Source organism: Cucurbita moschata, unplaced genomic scaffold, assembly GCF_002738365.1.
Source record: "Cucurbita moschata cultivar Rifu unplaced genomic scaffold, Cmos_1.0 Cmo_Scf00025, whole genome shotgun sequence".
Lineage (NCBI taxonomy): Eukaryota > Viridiplantae > Streptophyta > Magnoliopsida > Cucurbitales > Cucurbitaceae > Cucurbita > Cucurbita moschata.
In genome coordinates this window covers 2,112,400-2,130,259 of record NW_019268541.1, presented here as the reverse complement: position 1 = coordinate 2,130,259, position 17,860 = coordinate 2,112,400, and the positions used below count along the sequence as shown (strand labels likewise).

Below are 17,860 nucleotides of genomic sequence, written 5' to 3'. Positions count from 1 at the left end.
TTTCCCATCTATCAAGCTGTGGTAGGCTTCTTCACCTTTACTACCGTCCTAATTTGGTAGTCTCACGTGAGATCCCACGTCGGTTGGAGAGGGAAATGAAACATTCAAGTGTGTGGAAACCTCTTTCTAATAGGCTCGTTTTAAAGGTTTTGAGGGAGGAGAAGCCCTTGAAGGGAGAGCCTAAAGAAGAACATATCTGCTAGCGGTAGGCTTAGGTTCTTACAAATGGTATCAAAGCTAAACACTGGGCGGTGTGCCAGCGAGAATGTTGGGCTCCCAAGGGGGTGGATTGTGAGATCCCACATCGGTTGAAGAGAGAAATGAAACATTCCTTATAAGGGTGGGGAAACTTCTCGTACATTTTAAAACCCTTGAGTGGAATCTTTGAAGGAAAAGCCCAAAGACAATATCTGCTAGTGGTGAGTTTGGAAAAACTTATATATTGTACGTATTTATAGGTTAGGTTAGGCCATTGTTGGAGACGAGTAGTAGAGGTTCGGGTCCTGTCTTGAATGATTGTTGGGACTTGGAAGGAATAGTATATGCAGGTTTCTTCTGAGTGAAGTGAAATTGTGGCAACTACCAGTGAGTTGAATCATTGCTGTCATTAGGTTTCACAGTAGAGAATGGTCTTTTGCTTGTGGGATGGATGATTGTGAAAAAGACAGTAGGAGACAGTGAATGCCGGACTTCGATCCAAATGAACGCTTCCCTTTTACTATTTATATTAGGATGTGTTCGGGAGTGTCTAGTGTTCGATGTTGAAATGATTAAAACCACTTTTTTTTATTTTCAAAATCACTCCAAAACATGTTTTGTAGTCATTCAAAATCAATTTTAGCATTAAATTGATTTTGATTTTGAATGATTAAAAACACGTCTCCGATGACTCGTAAAAAAATGGACTCTCATATTCAACCTTCGACGAACATTGGGAAGTTTGAGATTCATCATATAGCGGCTTTTTAGGTATGAAAATGGTTGAAACATACTTTTTGTCTGGTCAAAATGATTACGAACTTGACCAAAGTAATTTAAAAAATAAAAAAAAACAAATTTATTCTTAGGAATTTTTTTTTCATTTTATTTATTTTTTACTAATATAAATTTAACGGTTTTGGTTGATATAGATATTAATTTTGAACTATACTTATTCAATTTTCGACCTAGAATTCGTTTTTTTGTACCTGATAATTTCTAAAATCGGCGGTTAAATTAAACATAATTTAACAATAATTTACCTCTTTTTTTGGGTCGAAAGTTTATATTCTCATGTTTTTACTTGAAATAATAATAATAATAATAATAATAAATTAGACAATTTTGCAAATAATTATATATATATATATATATAATTTTCCAAATAATTGTTTTGAATTGAAATAAGACAAGGTGGAAATTTAAATAAAACATCAATGATTGACCAAAAGCAAAACAAAAAACAAAAAAGAATTCATTTAATTGGGCATCCAAAGTTTGAAGATTTATTATCATATTTATTCATGTCATTTCTAAACGGTCAAATCTACCCTTGCATTAATGGCAATCTACTTCTTTGTCAAGGGCTATTTCGGTCATTTTGATTGGCTGGTTGGTGAAGTCAAGCAACCTATGAGCTTCAACAGAAACAGAGCCACCGACAAAAACCGGCCAACCACAGCCTCACAAACTCCCTATTTCCAATTAATTACATGTTTAGTGTTTCAAATTTTAGAATTTGCATGTGTTAGCCCCTACAACTTTATAAAATTTCTAATTGGTCCTTCAATTCTTATGTAATTAGTAATTGGCATACTCGACGTGTTCAAAAATTTACGGATCCTCTCTTTTTATTCGTAGGCCATTTATGTCAAGTGCATTTATCGCGTGATTTGAAATCGAAATTAATCATAATTTTGAACCCGTTCTTTTCTTCACTCTTCTTAGCTGAGACAAGCGATCTAATGCTTTAAGTTAAAATCAACTCGACTCCATCATACATATTTTGGTTGGAGAGTGGAACGAAACATTCATTATTAAGGTGTGGAAACCTCTCCCTAGTAGACGCGTTCTAAAACTGTAAGATTGACGACGATATGTAACGGGTCAAAATGGATGATATCTATTGGCGGTGAGCTTGAGCTATTACAAATGACACTAGAGCTAAATATTAGGTGGTGTGTCAGCGAGGATACTGGCCTCAAAAGGGGTGGATTGTGAGATTCCATATTAGTGGGAGAGGAGAACGAAACGTTCTTTAATAGGGTGAGCTTGAGCTATTACAAATGATATCAGAACTAGACACCAAGCGGTGTGGCAACGAGAATACTGGATCCCAAAGGTGGAGGACTGTGAAATCCCATATTAGTGGGAGAGAGGAACAAAACATTCCTTATCAGGGTCTGGAAACCTCTCCTTAATAGACACAGTTTTGGCTATTACATACATAGGAAACGCTACGTTGTATTTATGTGTGTGCTTCTTTCAAGTCAGATTCAAGAGAGATTGAATGCTATTTTCATGTTTTGAAGAGAATTAAAATAGTTCTTAATTAGGATACAAATTTCATTCATTAATTAAGTTTTTTAACGGATTAAAATTTGAATAACCTCGATTATATTATATCCCATTTTGAGGGTCGAGATGATCAGCTACTGAGGTTAAGACAAGAATTCAAAAAATTATCATACGGCACACTGATCAATCGAGAATGTTATTTATAATTCAAGTAGGGCTTGAGTGCTTATCTTGAAAGGTCGAAATTAGACGAACAACCTAGAGTTAGTGAAGTAAAATGCTTATTTTGAAAAGAATCAGATATAAGAAGTGTGCACGGGTTGGGTTGGAAAAACCTTTTGAAACAACTTGAAATTTTGAATTTGTTGAGTTGGTGATCCGAATAACCAGAATAGAGTTCATAACCCAATTCTCTATTTTCGAGTTGGGTTAAGTCGTCGAGTTGTTTTCTTTTATTTAAAAAAAAAATCATATTTATCTACCATACATGTTATTTTAATAATTAAATTTCATAAAATTCAAATATTAAACGTTCACAAGTTACAATACATCATTAAAATCGATTGTAAAAGTTAAATATTGTTAATTTTCATAATAATCTTAAAAGTAGGATAAGGTTGAGTCGGGTTGGGTTGAATTTTATCTTAAGGTTGGTCGAGTTAACCCAACCAAAAAAATAACAACATATGAATCGACCCAAAATTTTTATTTTCCAAAAAAAAATATATATATTTTCAAAATCTTTTCTTGATTATTTAGAGAATGACACGTGTCCTTCACTAGAATAATTATTTATGTTTAATAATATATTAGAATAACTTCTAGAAGAAATATTTTAAAAAAATAAAATCACTTTTTCTATATCCTATTTAAAATGTGTTTAATTAATATAATTTTTTTAGTGATTATAGTGGATCAAAAATATTTTTTAATCTTACTAAATACAAATCTTTTATAATTCGCTCATATAATTTTTTGTCGGGGCCAAGTTTATTTGATTTATATAAAAATAATAGAAAAAAACGACTCTATCGAAGAAAATAAGGCACTTCGATGATATTTTTCATTCAGATTGTCAAACCCAACCGATATGATGAAACTTAAACATTATTTAATATGTCGACATAAATATTAAAAATATATATATTTTCTAAATTTTATTAAAATTACTATATTGTGTCGGTATCCATTATATTAAATTTTTGACGTTACTTAAAAGTCAACCGATATTTTACTATATTGTAAAATATATATATATATATATATGAAACATAATTTATTTAACGTGAATATAATATAAATAATTATCATTTTATCGGGTTGAAAAATATAAAATGTTTAATTATTATTTTAAATATATTATTTTGAATTTATTATTATTATTATTATTTTAATATCTTTTCTAGAATTTATAATTGAAGTCGATATTTTATATATATATATATATATAATGGAAGATATTGATCAAAGCAAAACTATGGTCAAATGAGGAAAGAGGAGTGCCCCACTGTGAGCTGTCGGAAGCTTCTAGGATCGCCTACACTCAGTTCTACTTCTTACCATTTTTACATCCAATAAACACTTGCCACGTGTATCAAATCTATTTGCCCATTGCCGACATTTCCTTTGGCCACTCCACCACGTTTTCCGACACACAAACTATTTTTGTGTGTTTTTTTTTGTTTCGCCCGCCAAAATAAATAAATAAATACCATTAAAAAAAATAGCTAAAATTAAATTAAATTATAATAAACAAAGCTTTTTTAGCCTGCATTTTCTATTAATAATATCATTATAATATCAATTTCAATATTAAGATGAGATATTTTAATTCTGTAAAAGTCTTTTTTAAGCGTTTGTTGCATTAAAGCGAAGGAGTCTCGACGTTCTACAATGATATGATATTGTCTACTTCGCCCTAAAGGCCTCATATCAATGAAGATAATATTCCTCACTTATAAACCCATGATCTTCCACTAAATTAACCAACGTGGGACTGACTCCCAATAATTCAAGAGCACCTGATTGGTATATATAGTACATTCTATATTCAAGATCTCTCTCATTCGAACATGACATCGGTATATTCGTGTATCTTTGATGCACTCGGGTGTCAGTTTTTTTTTTCTTCGGGTAAGGAGTAATTAAAGTTTGGACCTAAAAAAAACAAAAATATTTAAATTTAGGGGAGAATAATTTAACAAAATAAATTTGGTGGATGCGACCATTTGTTGGTTGAAATTGATTTAATGACTTTCCACCTTATTTATTTATTTATTTATTTTGCATTTAATATAAATTAGAATTTTAGGTAATTTCGTAATTCAACTAAAAATTTCACTCTTAATTTGTAGGATAAAAAAATAAATGGTACTTTTAATTAATACGGAATATATAATATATATATATATTATAAAATTATAAAATAAGCTCTGAAAAATAAATAAATAAATAAATAAAAAGGAATAAAGAACCCACGAAAAAGAATTGCTATCACACTGGCTTTACCTTCGCCCTCTAGAAGGAAGCTTTTCCCTCTTTTGTTCGCCGGAGCCCGCCGCATTCTCCGGCCGCAATCCGCCATGGGTTCGACCGTCTCCGATGCGGTTCACTTCTACTTCATATTCGTTTCTCTCCTTCTTTTCTTTGGAATTTCCTCTGCGTCGCCGGAATATTCGAAGCCTCGCCTGTCGTCTTCTTCTGCGAATTCCTCTGGCCAGATTAACTCCAACTCGGTTCTCGTCGCTTTACTGGACTCGCATTATACTGAGCTTGCAGAGATGATTGAGAAGGCTTTGCTGTTGCAGAATCTAGAAGATGCTGTTGGAAATCATAATTTGACTATTTTTGCGCCGCGAAATGAAGCTTTGGAGCGCGATCTTGACCCTGAGTTCAAGCGGTTTCTTCTCGAGCCGCGGAATTTGAAGTCGCTTCAGACGCTGTTGAAGTTTCACGTCATTCCGTCTCGGATTGGATCGGGCGAGTGGCCGAGGAATGCTGAGTCGATTCGTCACCAGACGCTCTCTAATCATGTCCTCCGATTGACTCACCACCGCACAGGAGAACGAACCGTCGATCTCGCTAAGGTTATTCAAGCCGACGCCATTACTCGGCCCGACGGCGTCATCCACGGGATCGAGAGGTTGCTCATTCCTCAGTCCGTACAGGATGATTTCAACCGCCGACGGAATCTTCAGGCAATAACCGCCGTGAAACCGGAAGGAGCACCAGAAGTCGATCCGAGGACTCACCGTTTGAAGAAGCCGGCTCCACCAGCCGAACCGGGCTCTCCCCCGGCCCTACCGATATACGACGCATTGGCTCCAGGTCCGTCGCTGGCTCCGGCTCCCGCGCCGGGACCAGGCGGTCCTCACCACCACTTCAACGGGGAGCGGCAAGTGAAAGATTTCATTCACACTCTTCTACACTACGGCGGTTACAACGAAATGGCGGACATATTAGTGAATCTAACGTCCTTAGCCACGGAAATGGGGCGGTTAGTTTCAGAGGGCTATGTGTTGACCGTTTTGGCGCCGAACGACGAGGCGATGGCGAAACTGACGACGGACCAACTGAGCGAGCCTGGGGCACCGGAACAAATCATGTACTACCATTTGATTCCAGAGTATCAGACGGAGGAGAGTATGTACAATGCGGTTCGCCGATTTGGAAAAGTCCGATACGACACTTTAAGACTGCCGCATAAAGTGGTTGCGCAAGAGGCCGACGGTTCAGTCAAGTTTGGGCAGGGAGATGGTTCCGCGTACTTGTTCGACCCTGACATTTACACCGACGGCCGTATCTCAGTGCAGGGGATTGACGGAGTTCTGTTCCCGCTGGAGGAAACGGAAGCGAAACTGTCGGCAAAAACAGTTCAACACGTGAAGGTAGTGGCCAAGCCAAGGAGAGGTACGTGAAAAGTTCAATTTCAGCATCTTTTCGTTTTACAATACATTTTCCTTGCATCAATTGTTAGATTTGTTAGTGTAGCGTCGGTTTCCATGGCGGTTCCTAGGTCTAATTGTCTGATTCCGGTGACTGGCTTAGACGCCGGATTGATTAGGGATTCTACTGATAAATTGGGGCAATTTTTTCGGTGTTGAGAAGGTGTATAGTGAAATTCACTCATTGGAATTGCTTGGGAAGTGGGGATTTGATGGCAAAGTTTGATCCGTTGAGATGGGCCTTTTCTGAAACGGATTTTCTGGTTCAACTTTACTTTTGATGAAAGATATCGAGTTTCTTCAATGGGTTTGCTTGGAATCTGTCTGGATAATCTTATGAAAACAAAAATTCAAATTAAAATCTTCCTTAAGGTTTTCTGCGAGAAGAAGAGCAAAAATTAGCCCGACTTAAAGACATTATGAACAAAAAATTTCACTAAGATCATCTTCTATTTTGTATTATTCTTTGAATTCTTGTGATAATTATATGCATGTGGGTTTTGTTTGTTTCTATGTACATTAGATTGGAATTATCATGGCGTGGCTGTTGAGTTATCAAAATCACCAAATGACTAGAAAATTAATTAAGAAGTTCTTTTCCTCTCTTAATTGTTTTTAATATAAGGTAAAAAAGTGATTAGGAGAAAATAAGTATGAGGACAACAGAAATAATTAATTGGGTTGGTGAACTCAGAATATCTTATGGGCTTTCTAAGGAATGGGGCCCTTTGAAGAGAAAAACATTTAAAACAACAGCTGGTGGAGAAAAGAAAATGCTCGTCCTTTGCCCATTAAGCTTCCTTTTACACATTATTCCTCTTGACCTAAAATATTGTTGGCGTCTTCATAAGTTTTAGATTTAATTATTCTTATTTATTTTGATCTCTTAGCATTCATTGAATTTTATATAAAAGTTCTTTCTATTAAATCATTTAGCATAAACTTAGCATCGCATTCATCTGTTTTCTTTTGTATTTTTCTGCAGTTTGTAATTAAACAAACATTTAAAATTTGAGGCCTTATTTTAGTTTTGATTTTCATATTTCATACAGAAATTAGAATTCATAGTCAATTTTTGAAAACAAAAACAGGTTTTTCTTTTCAAAACTCAACTTGATAATGAATCTAAGTTCAGAAAGTAGATAATAAACCAAAGAAACTCATATTTTTGTAATGTTTATAAGCTTAATTGTGAAAAACCAAAAAAATAAATGGTTATTAAACAGGCATGTAAAAATTTGGAGGCTGTAAATAGGATTTAAAATTGTTCTTCTGTTTCTGTTGTTACAATGGCAGGGAAATTGCTTGAAGTGGCATGTCGGATGCTAGGAGCCTTTGGCCAGGATTCGCATTTCACAACTTGCCAATGAACAGTTTTCCCCCCTCCTCCAAAAGACAGGTTTTTTTTTTTTTCTCTCTCTTTTACTCATTTCTTGCTGGTCTTCTATAAGTTAAAGGGATATTAAATTGGGATCTGCATTGAAAGGATTACTTATTAAAGAATATAAGGCTCAATACATTGAAGAAGACAGCTATAGTTTAGGCATGTGCTTTCAATATGAATTCAAGTTCCTTAACCCTAAAGTTGAACTAAAAAAAAGAATACCTAAAACCGTTATTTATTTATTATGAAAATGTAATGGTCCAAGCTCACGGCTAGTAGACATTGTCCGTTTGGCCTGTTACATTTGCTGTTAGCCTCACGATTTTAAAACGTGTTTATTAGGGAGAAGTTTCTACACCTTTGTAAGGAATGTTTTGTTTCCCTCTCCAACCGAAGTGAAATATCACAATCTGCTACTATAACAAACATAGTGTTACAAATGATATCAAAGTCAGATACTAGGCGTTGTGCCAGCGAGAAAGTTGGACCTCCAAGGGCGTGGATTGTGAGATTGTGAGATCTCACATCGGTCGGAGAGGGAAATGAAACATTTCTTGTAAAGGTGTGAAAATTTCTGTCTAGTAGACGCATTTTAAAACTGTGAGGCTGATAGTGATACGTAACGAGCCAAAACGGACAATATTTGTGAACGGTAGGTTTGGGCTATTACGGGAAATTGGTTTTGTGAGACGAATAGGAGGTGGAATGCAATTTCATTATTATAGTTTTTCTTGTTTGTTGACACAGATGCAGAAATGTTCTTGATGAAGATGTAGCCCTCCTCTAATGGGTAAACTTGGGATGATCTCCATCCCCCTTTTTCTCTCTTTTTTCTTCAATTTTTTTCATGTGAGCTTCAGTAAAGAAAAGAAAATCCACTGTGAATTTCAATCCTCAGCTATACTATTGAGTACATAACTGTGTTTTTCTTTTTCTTAGATTTTTTTTTCCTTCTTTTTTATAATTTGGTTCATATGGTGATGAGTGCTTAAGGTGGTTGAAATGGGGAAAAACATAGATGGGGTGGAGCGTCTTGTTGTGTATTATTCCCCCACTGCATAATAAATTTGAAAGCTGAAATTTGTGCAACACAATAAAGCTGTATTTTCCCTCTTCTATCACTCTCTTATCATCACATTAATCTTTACTTTGCGTACACGTTCCTTTTTTCACTTTATTATTTACTTCAAAATTACATGTTTTTCACTTTTTTTTTTTTTTGTTGGAAACATCTTGATCTTTGTAGTAGAGATAGTTAATTGATCTCTGCTACTCTCCGGACATATGAGTATTTTCTGTACTTTCAAAATGTTTATTTGGTATCTTGGTATCTGTACATTCAACTTTTGTTCATTTGAGTCGTTATACTATTAAAAACTACTTAAAAAACTACTTAAAAAACGGCTATTTTGGTGTTTTTTTCATTTCTAATTCTTAAAATGGTCACTTTTTTAAATTAAGAGACCAAAATGGACTATTTAAAAATACAAGATCAAAGTGAACTGAAGTACATGAAAGGCTTTTTTTTTTTTAAGAAGAGTTGGGTCAAAAGAATATTGTAATGTTATTCTTACTAATCTTTGAAGATCTGGAACTTATGATCCAAGACATTAGTGGACTTAAAAAGATGCTACATATGAGATTTTAGATCGGGAACGAAATATTCCGTGTAGAAACCTCTCTCTAACATATGCATTTTAGAATCGAGGGGAAGCTCAGGAAGAAAAGCCCAAAAAAGTCAATATTTGTTAGTGGTAGGCTTAACTTTTACGGTATGTCTCGAAAATGTTTGCCTCATCCTATCACTCTCCTCGTGCTCATGTTGATTGCTCACCTCCCACGCAGCGACGTCATATGTCGTACCTCCACCTCGTTGCCTCCCTCACCTTCACACAACAATGTCATTACAACGAACAACGAACAACCTACACACGCCATCCTTTCGTCTTCTCTCTCTCTTTTTGGCTTTAATCCCTAGGCTCTTCCTCTTAGGTTCATGAACCCAATAAGACAAGTAGAACTAAACTGGTTGGTCGTGTCCAAGTAGTCATTTGTTCGATTCTTCTTTTGCAAAAACTTATTGATTTGGTTCAATTCTTGATTGAGCACAAAATTGACACACAAATAATTCTTTCCAACAGGACAGATGTACGTATCCATTATGGACCAATAATGGATGCTTCAGACCTTAACACCCACGATTCAAGGTACTCGTTAAAGATGGCTACATTCCTAACCAGCTTGCAAATGAATCAATCATTTCCAGAGGATATTGGGGGAAAAAACAAGGGATTCAGGCCTTTTCTCAACTTGGGTTGGAAGAGTTCAGCACAAAACAAACCAATCAACCATTGAATTTCAACAAAGTTGCACATTCATTTTTATTTTAAATGGGAGCGGCGTGGTACCTGCTTCAACTGCAACTCGGAGTTTAAAAATGTCCCTCGTTCTTGTTTCCCCACCACTCCATAAACTTAACTTGAGCCCCCATGGTGTCCACCCTGTAAAGTTGATACCAATGATTTGCAATTTCGTGGCCAAAAGTCCAACCGAATACACCTCCCGCCAGTAACGACAGCCCAGCGCCTGTCAAAACACATCTATGGCATAAGCATGCCAGTATATTACGAGCACTTTATGCATCTTTATACATAGAACAACAAATGCTCATGCTCAACATTTAAACAAGCTAGTTAGCCTTACACTTATTATGCCTTTTGGTTTTCCTTGACACAGATTTAAACATAGAAAAAGATTCCTGAGGTCTTGATATATAAAGCCAGCTCCTCAACTCTTTTAGGATTGGAATCAAGAATTTGAGCCTTGAGGTTCTCAGGATTCTACCACAGGACATTAAACAAAAGGAATGTGAATTGATGAGAAGCGGTGCAGAGATCGTTGAACCACGTGATACTTAAAGATTCTAAGAGAAGAAACAACTGCCACAATATCTGTAACGCCCCAGATCCACCGCTAGCAGATATTGTCCTCTTTGGGCTTTCCCTTTCGGGCTTTCCCTCAAAGCTTTAAAATGCGTCTGCTTGGGGAAGGTTTCCACACCCTTATAAAGGGTGATTTGTTCTCCTCCCCAACCAATGTGGGATATCACAATCCACCCCCTTCGGAGCCCAGCGTCCTCGCTGGCACTCGTTCCTTTCTCCAATTGATGTGGGACCACCACCAAATCCACCCCCCTTTGGGACCCAGCGTCTTTACTGGTATACCGCCTCGTGTCTACCCCCCTTCGAAAAACAACGAAAAGGCTGGCATATAGTTCGGTGTCTGGCTTTGATACCATTTGTAATGACCCAAAACCACCACTAGCAGATATTATCTTTTTTGGGCTTTCTTTGGGCTTTCCCTTTCAGGCTTCCCCTCAAGGCTTTAAAACGCGTCTGCTAGGGGAAGGTTTCCACACCCTTATAAAGGGTGATTTGTTCTCCTCCCCAACCAATGTGGGACAACACTATCGGTAGTAAAGTAAAATGATAGTTTGCATGCTACAGATATTCATTTATATATATGAAGCAGTTAAGTAGAAAGACAAGGCAGTTGCATACCATGTAAACTTCTTGAGTATTTCCATGCAACACCTGCAGTTGATACAGCTCCAATAACTGTTCCTGTAAGACCAAAGTTCACAGCTTCTCTGGCAGTCTTCAACTGAAAAAGAACAGTAAGCAGCTAACGAATGAGGAATCCAAAAGCATGTACAAGAACTCTCAATTACAGAAAGTTGAGGTATCTGCCTTCGCCTTCCTGCTATGTTGGAAAAATGTGAAACAAAATGACAACCATGCTTATCCCGCCAGTCTTAAGGAGATATACTACTTAAGCAATTACTGATATTTCATCCCGAAGAACGTGTAACAGGCCAAGTAGTAGAACTTAAGAAGGCAAGGGAGATCATATAATGAATCCATGATCGAATTATTAAACATTACAGGCAGTATCATAATGTAGATACTAACTGACAATAAACTGGAGATTACTTTTAAAACTGAAAGTTAGACAGCAGTGAAAAGATGAACAATCAGCCACGGCCAACAAAAACCAGGACATAATAGGACCAGAAAGATAATAGAAAAGCAGAGAAATCTTGGCAGGAAAATCACAGGCAAATATGTGTTCTATAAGGTTCTATTAATCAGAATGATAACTACCATTTACCAATACAGTTCATGGGTACTTTATTAAAAAGCAATTGATACCAACCCCTGTGAATCGATATTGCAATATGTTAGTAGAAATAAAATGCATTAATTTGATAGTAGAAATGATAACATTTCAATAACGATTAATGGAAAACAAAAGAAAGATGAAAATATTATTTTGCTTATTGTGATAAAAATGATTTCAGAAGAACACTATTATGTACTTCTCAAATGGGTGGGATTTAGTGATCAACAGTTGATCATAAAAATCATACAACAAGGAAATATTTGGTCCAGTTCCCTACTACGAATCATACTTTTCACCGCACCAGAAAGCTTCTAAAAGTATAAGGCCTGACTCAGAATTTCCTTCAAGTAATTTCAGAGTAATACAGCACGAGAAGTGGAGGGAGACGAGGCATACAATATTATAACTTAAGCCATTGTGCATCAACAATCCTCGGGCTAGGAAGCGTCAGATTATCCCAAATTCAAAAGGAAAAGCAACTCTATTACCTAATCTCCAGAAGAAAGTGTAAACGAACACATTTAATTTCAGATATAGCAATCTAATAATAAATCTCAAGTTGGAAATGTTCGCCCTCAAAGCTGCAGGATCAAGATATAGAAAAATCCAGATGAGATCATCCGAAACACAAACTGGCATGCATCGATCAAGAAAACAAAGTAATAAAACAAACGAGAGATATGTGCATACTACCCGAGAACAAAAGGAATGAAGCAAAGAACACAGTAAAAGAAGATGAACAAGTACGAAACAAACGGAAAGAAATTGATCCGCGGCTCCAGGGAGCTCCATCTCCAAGCAGAAACACGCAATGGCAGAACAGAACAGAACAGAACAGAACAGAACTCACAAGCACCAAGTAAAAGGAGTAAAACAAAAGAAAAGTGAAGGATGAATTACAGCGGGGCCATGGACGGGGTTGAAAGCAATAAATTCCTCGGCATCGGAGCTAGACCATGGAGGAAGTGGCTTGTCGCGCTGGACGAATGGAGAATAGTTGTCGAGGATCGAAAATCTCTCCGACCAAAATTCCTTGTAACCTTCCCAGTGCTTCCTGAAGAAGGATTGAGACGACGAATGTTCCATAACTTTTCCGGCGAAAAACAGATTAGGAATGAGATTTCAGAAACCAAATCCGATTGAAAACAGAATCCTTCAGCTGTTCTAGCTCTGCAATCTCGTTCTTCAGAGCTCGTTTTGTTTTGTGTTCGTGACGAAAATGAAGATCGTTTAATGGCTGCTATGGTTTTGGGCCAACGCAAGGCCCAATAGAAAAGCCTACCATTTCGGCCCAGATAATACCTATTACAAAATTTTAAAAATTACTCCCAATAAATTGGAAAAGGAAATCCAAAAACATATATTATTTTATCTATTAAGATCGATTCTAAGCTCTAACCTCTCGATCAATGACTGAAAAAATTAAAAATTATGAGATTAATCAATTGAATTTTGGTCGGGCTGAGACATTTTTTAGACTCAACCTAATTGTTCTTAAATATTTTCAACTCAAACTGTAACAGCTCAAGCCAACCGCTAGTAGATATTGTCCAACTCTGTAACAGCTCAAGCTCACAGTTAGTAAATATAAGCCAACAGCTAATAGATATTGTCCAACTCTGTAACAGCTCAAGCCCATAGTTAGTAGATATTGTCATTTTTTGGGCAGCTCAAGCCAACAGCGAGTAGATATTGTCCAACTCAAATTGTAACCGCTTAAGCCCTCAAACTGTATTTGTAACTGCTTAAGCCCTCAAACTATAACAGCTTAAGCCCACTACTAGTAGATATTGTCCTCCCTGGACTTCCCCTGAATGTTTTAAAATCCAGGGAGAGATTTTCAAATCAAAAGGCCACTGCGTAGATATTGTCCTCTCTAGACTTCTCCTTAACGTTTTAAAACCTGGGGAGAGATTTCTAAAGACCACTGCTAATAGATATTGTTTTCTCTGGACTTCCCCTCAAGGTTTTAAAACACGGGGAGAGATTTCCAACCCTTGTAACCCCTCAGGGCCCAACGCCCAACGTCCTCTCCGACCCTTATAAAGAGATGTGGGATCTCACAATCCACCCCCTTCAGGGCCAGCGTCCTCAATGGCACACCACCCGGTGTCTAGTTCTGATTCCATTTGTAACCTTGTAATGTATTTCTAAGTAAAAATATGTATATTTTTAAAATTTATAATAAATTCATGTTGATTCGGTTCATCCCAATTTAGTTTTAACCGAACCCATAAACTTACTAAACAGGTTGGGTTGATCAAATTTTTCGAGTCATCGGATACCATACGCTATACTCCAAAGATCTCTTCATTTCTCACAAGAAACATTGATATGATTAGAACAAAGATTTTATGTACATTTTAGAAGGAAAGAATAACAAATATTTGTATAATATTTTCTCAACAAATGAATAGAATAATTAGGAATCAACTGTGGAACAAGTTTGTGGATTACTTTGGTGAATCATGTCAACTGCCCTGCACACCCTTGGGCTCAGCATACTGGCGATCCGAGGCGAGCATTGAATTTCGGACCGAGCAGCCACCATTCTTGGCGACAAGCTCACCTGCTCCATTGCTCGGAGCTGAAGCTCGACGGGATAGTCACGAACGCACCCGATTCGGGGACCTGCACCCGTTGTCCATTTGCAGGATAGCTGCCTTCCCAGTTGGTATGATTTGGTTTCTTTGTGTGAGTTTATTCTTTTCAGTATTGATTCATCAGGGATGATCTCAACTTCACAACTTCTATTCCCCTCTTCTAACTTATTTTCCATCTCGAGTTTCTCGATCAGGTTACCTCGATCTGGTATGTGAAGATTGGTTAGTTTTCTACTCAGGTTGATCGACCTCTTTGGCTCGAACAGCTTGGCAGTCGACGTGCTCGAGTTCTTGTCAGTTATTTCTTCAGCAATGAGCTCTGCTATGTCGTCGTCTCGACCACCACTCAACTTTTGAACCCAATCTTCCTCGGTTGAGCCGAATCGAACATGGTGACTGTTCTTTGGCATTTGTAGTCCATTGTCTTCTTCTTCATCTGGACTCATCTGAGTTTAACCAAACAAACAAAAACCATGTCAATCTATGCATTGATTTCATTAGGAAAAGAACATCTTAGAGGTTTGTTTTCCAATTCTTACCTTTACATCAGTGAGGTTGACGTTGTTTTCTGTAAGGAAAGAGATGAATTCCTGAAAGTTTTCTTCCGTGGGACGGTAATGACCGCTATGAGGCCAAACTGCCTGTTCAAAAGACGGTGAATCTTCGTTAAACGAACGTTTTTAAGGTTGAAGATAAGCTATTTACATGGTAGGAACTCATGAGGGAAACGAAGAACAAAAATTCTATAAGCTCTATGACTTGTACCTTTAGGGAAACGAAGAACAAAAAACGAAGAACGAAGAACGAAGAATGAAGAACGAAGAACGAAGATAAGCTATTTACATGGTGGGAACTCACGAGGGAAACAAAGAACGAAAATTCTACGAGCTCTATAACTTGTACCTTTAGGGAAACAAAGAACGAAGAATGAAGATAAGCTATTTACATGGTAGGAACTCACGAGGGAAACAAAGAACAAACATTCTACGAGCTCTATGACTTATACCTTTAGGGAAACGAAGAACGAAGAACGAAGAACGAAGAACGAAGAACGAAGAACAAAGACAAGCTATTTACATGGTAGGAACTCACAAGGGAAACGAAGAACGAAAATTCTACAAGCTCTATGACTTATACCTTTAGGATCCCATTTTCGACAACCAATCTTCCAGCAGCGGACGTGGCTCCTCCGGCCAAGAAACTCGAATGCTGAAACATACCCTTCTGTTTCTTGCCAACGTACAACGATTTAGAGGTGCTGAGAACAAATATCCACTTCACATGCTTATCGACTCCGGTCGTGTCAAGGAGCTCCCTCGATAGCTTATACATGAACTTCCCATCTTCCACAACAACTTCATAAGCCATTCTTTCCAGCTGAAAGAAAAACATGTGGATGAGTCAACATTCCATATATAACACAAATTACGCAAATAAATAACGTTTCGACTCGGGTTTTAAGGACTCACCGGACCCAAGTACTTGATACACTGTTGTTGAAGTTTCGATCTCGGGCACTGTTCAACAAGATTCACTTCCTTTCCTTCTCCTATATCCAACCTGTTTAACTCGAAACTTTTAGTTTCTCGAAAACCCGAGTTCTAGTAATGATGCTTCAAAATTTAGATCAAAGAATGTTTACCAATAGAAAAAGGGTTGTCCACTCTGACAATGAAGCCATTTAGCATAATAGAATTGTAAGTTATGGCCATATCGATGTCGTGGATCGATCTGTCGAAAGAAATAGACATAATAATTAGCGATGCCGAGTTGGGGACCGAAAACCGGAACTATGTAACAATCTCTGTCTCGAATTCGATATACTTACAGCCTCAAGCCAGTGTTGTAAAGCAAGCTTTTGACCTTTGTCGTTTTTGGACAAGCCTTTTCCGACCTGTAATGATGTTTTATGACATATGGTTAGAAACTTTCGAGGTGTTCGTAGGTTCATGACAAGAGCTGATAAAAACATGTCGGAAGTTTACCTTGGCAGCTTTGGTTCTAGCTCGAGCCCACCGCGAAATGGCAGTCTCGTGTTTCTCTATGTCGAAAAACGATATCGAGCTCCTCTTGAGCTCAGCGAAATCCAAGAGTTTCCACCTGAAACAAAGACAACAATTGTGAACAAGCTCAATATAGATCAAGAACAAAGACACAAGCAAGAACACATACCAACTCTGTTCTACAAGAACAGCACAATCTGCTAGCTTCCTCCTGGTTCTGAAACTTTTATAAACTTTCTGCAATTTCATTGCAGCCATATGCTTCGAATTCGTCGTCGTTTTGATCTCATCTCGATCACGACACTCCGATCTAGGAGATTGAATCTCCATCTCTTTGCTCTTTGGACTATCAGCTACAACAAGCAAGTTTTCCTCTAGTGATACCATCTTCTCCAACTCTCTACGTTTGAAGCTAACGGATATTTCTAATGTCATCTTCCCTGAACCGACCGATTTCATTACCATAGGCTCCAAATCTCTACTATTGAAACTGATGGATCGGACCGGAGTTTTTACTTTGTCGTCTCCGAAACTGATGGATTTCACAGTAATGGATTCTAAACCATTTTCCACATCAATGTATTTAGCCAAAGGGCAGGAAAAGAAAGCCCCCATTTCAGCAAAGTTCAGCAAGAACTAGATTATGAACACTATTCCTGTATCAACAAGAATCCACCCAGAAATGAGAATGAAAAACATAACACAATCAAAGGATTTTCTCTTGATCTTCAAATCCAAGAACAATACACATGAACAGCAAACAAACAAGCATAGTTCCATTAAAACCAGAACAAATTGGCGGCTAGAATCATAGATCTATAGAATAAGTCAGGAACAGAAAAATACCCAGTTCTTAATGATCCAAACAACCTTCAAAACCAAGAAAACGACCACAATCTAAGATCAAAGAGCAAAAAAAACAGGAAAATAGAGCAATATGAACAGACCCATTTCCAGAAATCAAAATCCATGTAGAATCTAGCAGTACATTACCACAAAGATCAGTGAAACAGAGAAATGGAAGTGCCAATTTTATCAGAAAAGCACAAAAATCGAAGAAGCATTGAAGATCTACAGAATAAGTCATGAACAGAATACCCATTTCGTTTAAAGAAAAACCCAGATTCTTAATGATCCAAACAACCTTCAAAACCAAGAAAACAACCACAATCTAAGAACAAAAAAAAAAAAAAAAAAAAAAAAAAAAAAAAAAAAAAAAAAAAAAAAAAAAAAAAAAAAAAAAAAAAA

General features: G+C 37.0%; 3 protein-coding genes across 3 annotated transcripts in view; 1 reads left to right on the top strand and 2 right to left on the bottom strand.

The window, feature by feature from the left end:
• The first annotated feature begins 4,965 nt into the window (after nucleotides 1–4,965).
• LOC111461709 (fasciclin-like arabinogalactan protein 17) lies at nucleotides 4,966–8,942 on the top strand. The gene is made up of 3 exons (XM_023105328.1): nucleotides 4,966–6,405; nucleotides 7,737–7,839; nucleotides 8,572–8,942. Exons 1-2 carry the CDS (start codon nucleotides 5,079–5,081, stop codon nucleotides 7,808–7,810), a joined length of 1,401 nt encoding a protein of 466 aa, XP_022961096.1. The 5' UTR covers nucleotides 4,966–5,078; the 3' UTR covers nucleotides 7,811–7,839; nucleotides 8,572–8,942.
• A 1,044-nt stretch (nucleotides 8,943–9,986) lies between these two features.
• Nucleotides 9,987–13,209, bottom strand: LOC111461715 (succinate dehydrogenase subunit 6, mitochondrial-like). Its single transcript, XM_023105339.1, has 3 exons — nucleotides 12,907–13,209; nucleotides 11,385–11,487; nucleotides 9,987–10,410 (listed from the first exon to the last, which is right to left on the bottom strand). Exons 1-3 carry the CDS (start codon nucleotides 13,090–13,092, stop codon nucleotides 10,256–10,258), a joined length of 444 nt encoding a protein of 147 aa, XP_022961107.1. The 5' UTR covers nucleotides 13,093–13,209; the 3' UTR covers nucleotides 9,987–10,255.
• Nucleotides 13,210–14,330: 1,121 nt separating this feature from the next.
• The window catches only part of LOC111461708 (IQ domain-containing protein IQM2-like), a 4,330-nt gene continuing 800 nt past the window's right edge, over nucleotides 14,331–17,860 (bottom strand). Inside the window, exons 2-9 of the mRNA XM_023105326.1 lie at nucleotides 16,782–17,268; nucleotides 16,595–16,709; nucleotides 16,438–16,503; nucleotides 16,252–16,340; nucleotides 16,079–16,169; nucleotides 15,747–15,986; nucleotides 15,149–15,250; nucleotides 14,331–15,055 (exon numbers count right to left, since the gene is read on the bottom strand). Coding sequence (XP_022961094.1) covers nucleotides 14,429–15,055; nucleotides 15,149–15,250; nucleotides 15,747–15,986; nucleotides 16,079–16,169; nucleotides 16,252–16,340; nucleotides 16,438–16,503; nucleotides 16,595–16,709; nucleotides 16,782–17,227 — 1,776 coding nt within the window. The 5' untranslated portion in view covers nucleotides 17,228–17,268 and the 3' untranslated portion in view covers nucleotides 14,331–14,428. The remainder of the gene's footprint in view (nucleotides 15,056–15,148; nucleotides 15,251–15,746; nucleotides 15,987–16,078; nucleotides 16,170–16,251; nucleotides 16,341–16,437; nucleotides 16,504–16,594; nucleotides 16,710–16,781; nucleotides 17,269–17,860) is intronic.

Excerpts from the sequence above, each read along its gene's own strand:
- LOC111461715 (XM_023105339.1), bottom strand. The coding sequence starts at position 13,092 with ATGGAACATTCGTCGTCTCAATCCTTCTTCAGGAAGCACTGGGAAGGT. Across the intron at positions 11,488-12,906 it reads ACCCCGTCCATGGCCCCGCT|TTGAAGACTGCCAGAGAAGC; the intron begins GTAATTCATCCT and ends GTTCTTTTTCAG. Across the intron at positions 10,411-11,384 it reads ATACTCAAGAAGTTTACATG|GCGCTGGGCTGTCGTTACTG; the intron begins GTATGCAACTGC and ends GTGTTTTGACAG.
- LOC111461709 (XM_023105328.1), top strand. The coding sequence starts at position 5,079 with ATGGGTTCGACCGTCTCCGATGCGGTTCACTTCTACTTCATATTCGTT. Across the intron at positions 6,406-7,736 it reads AGTGGCCAAGCCAAGGAGAG|GGAAATTGCTTGAAGTGGCA; the intron begins GTACGTGAAAAG and ends TTACAATGGCAG.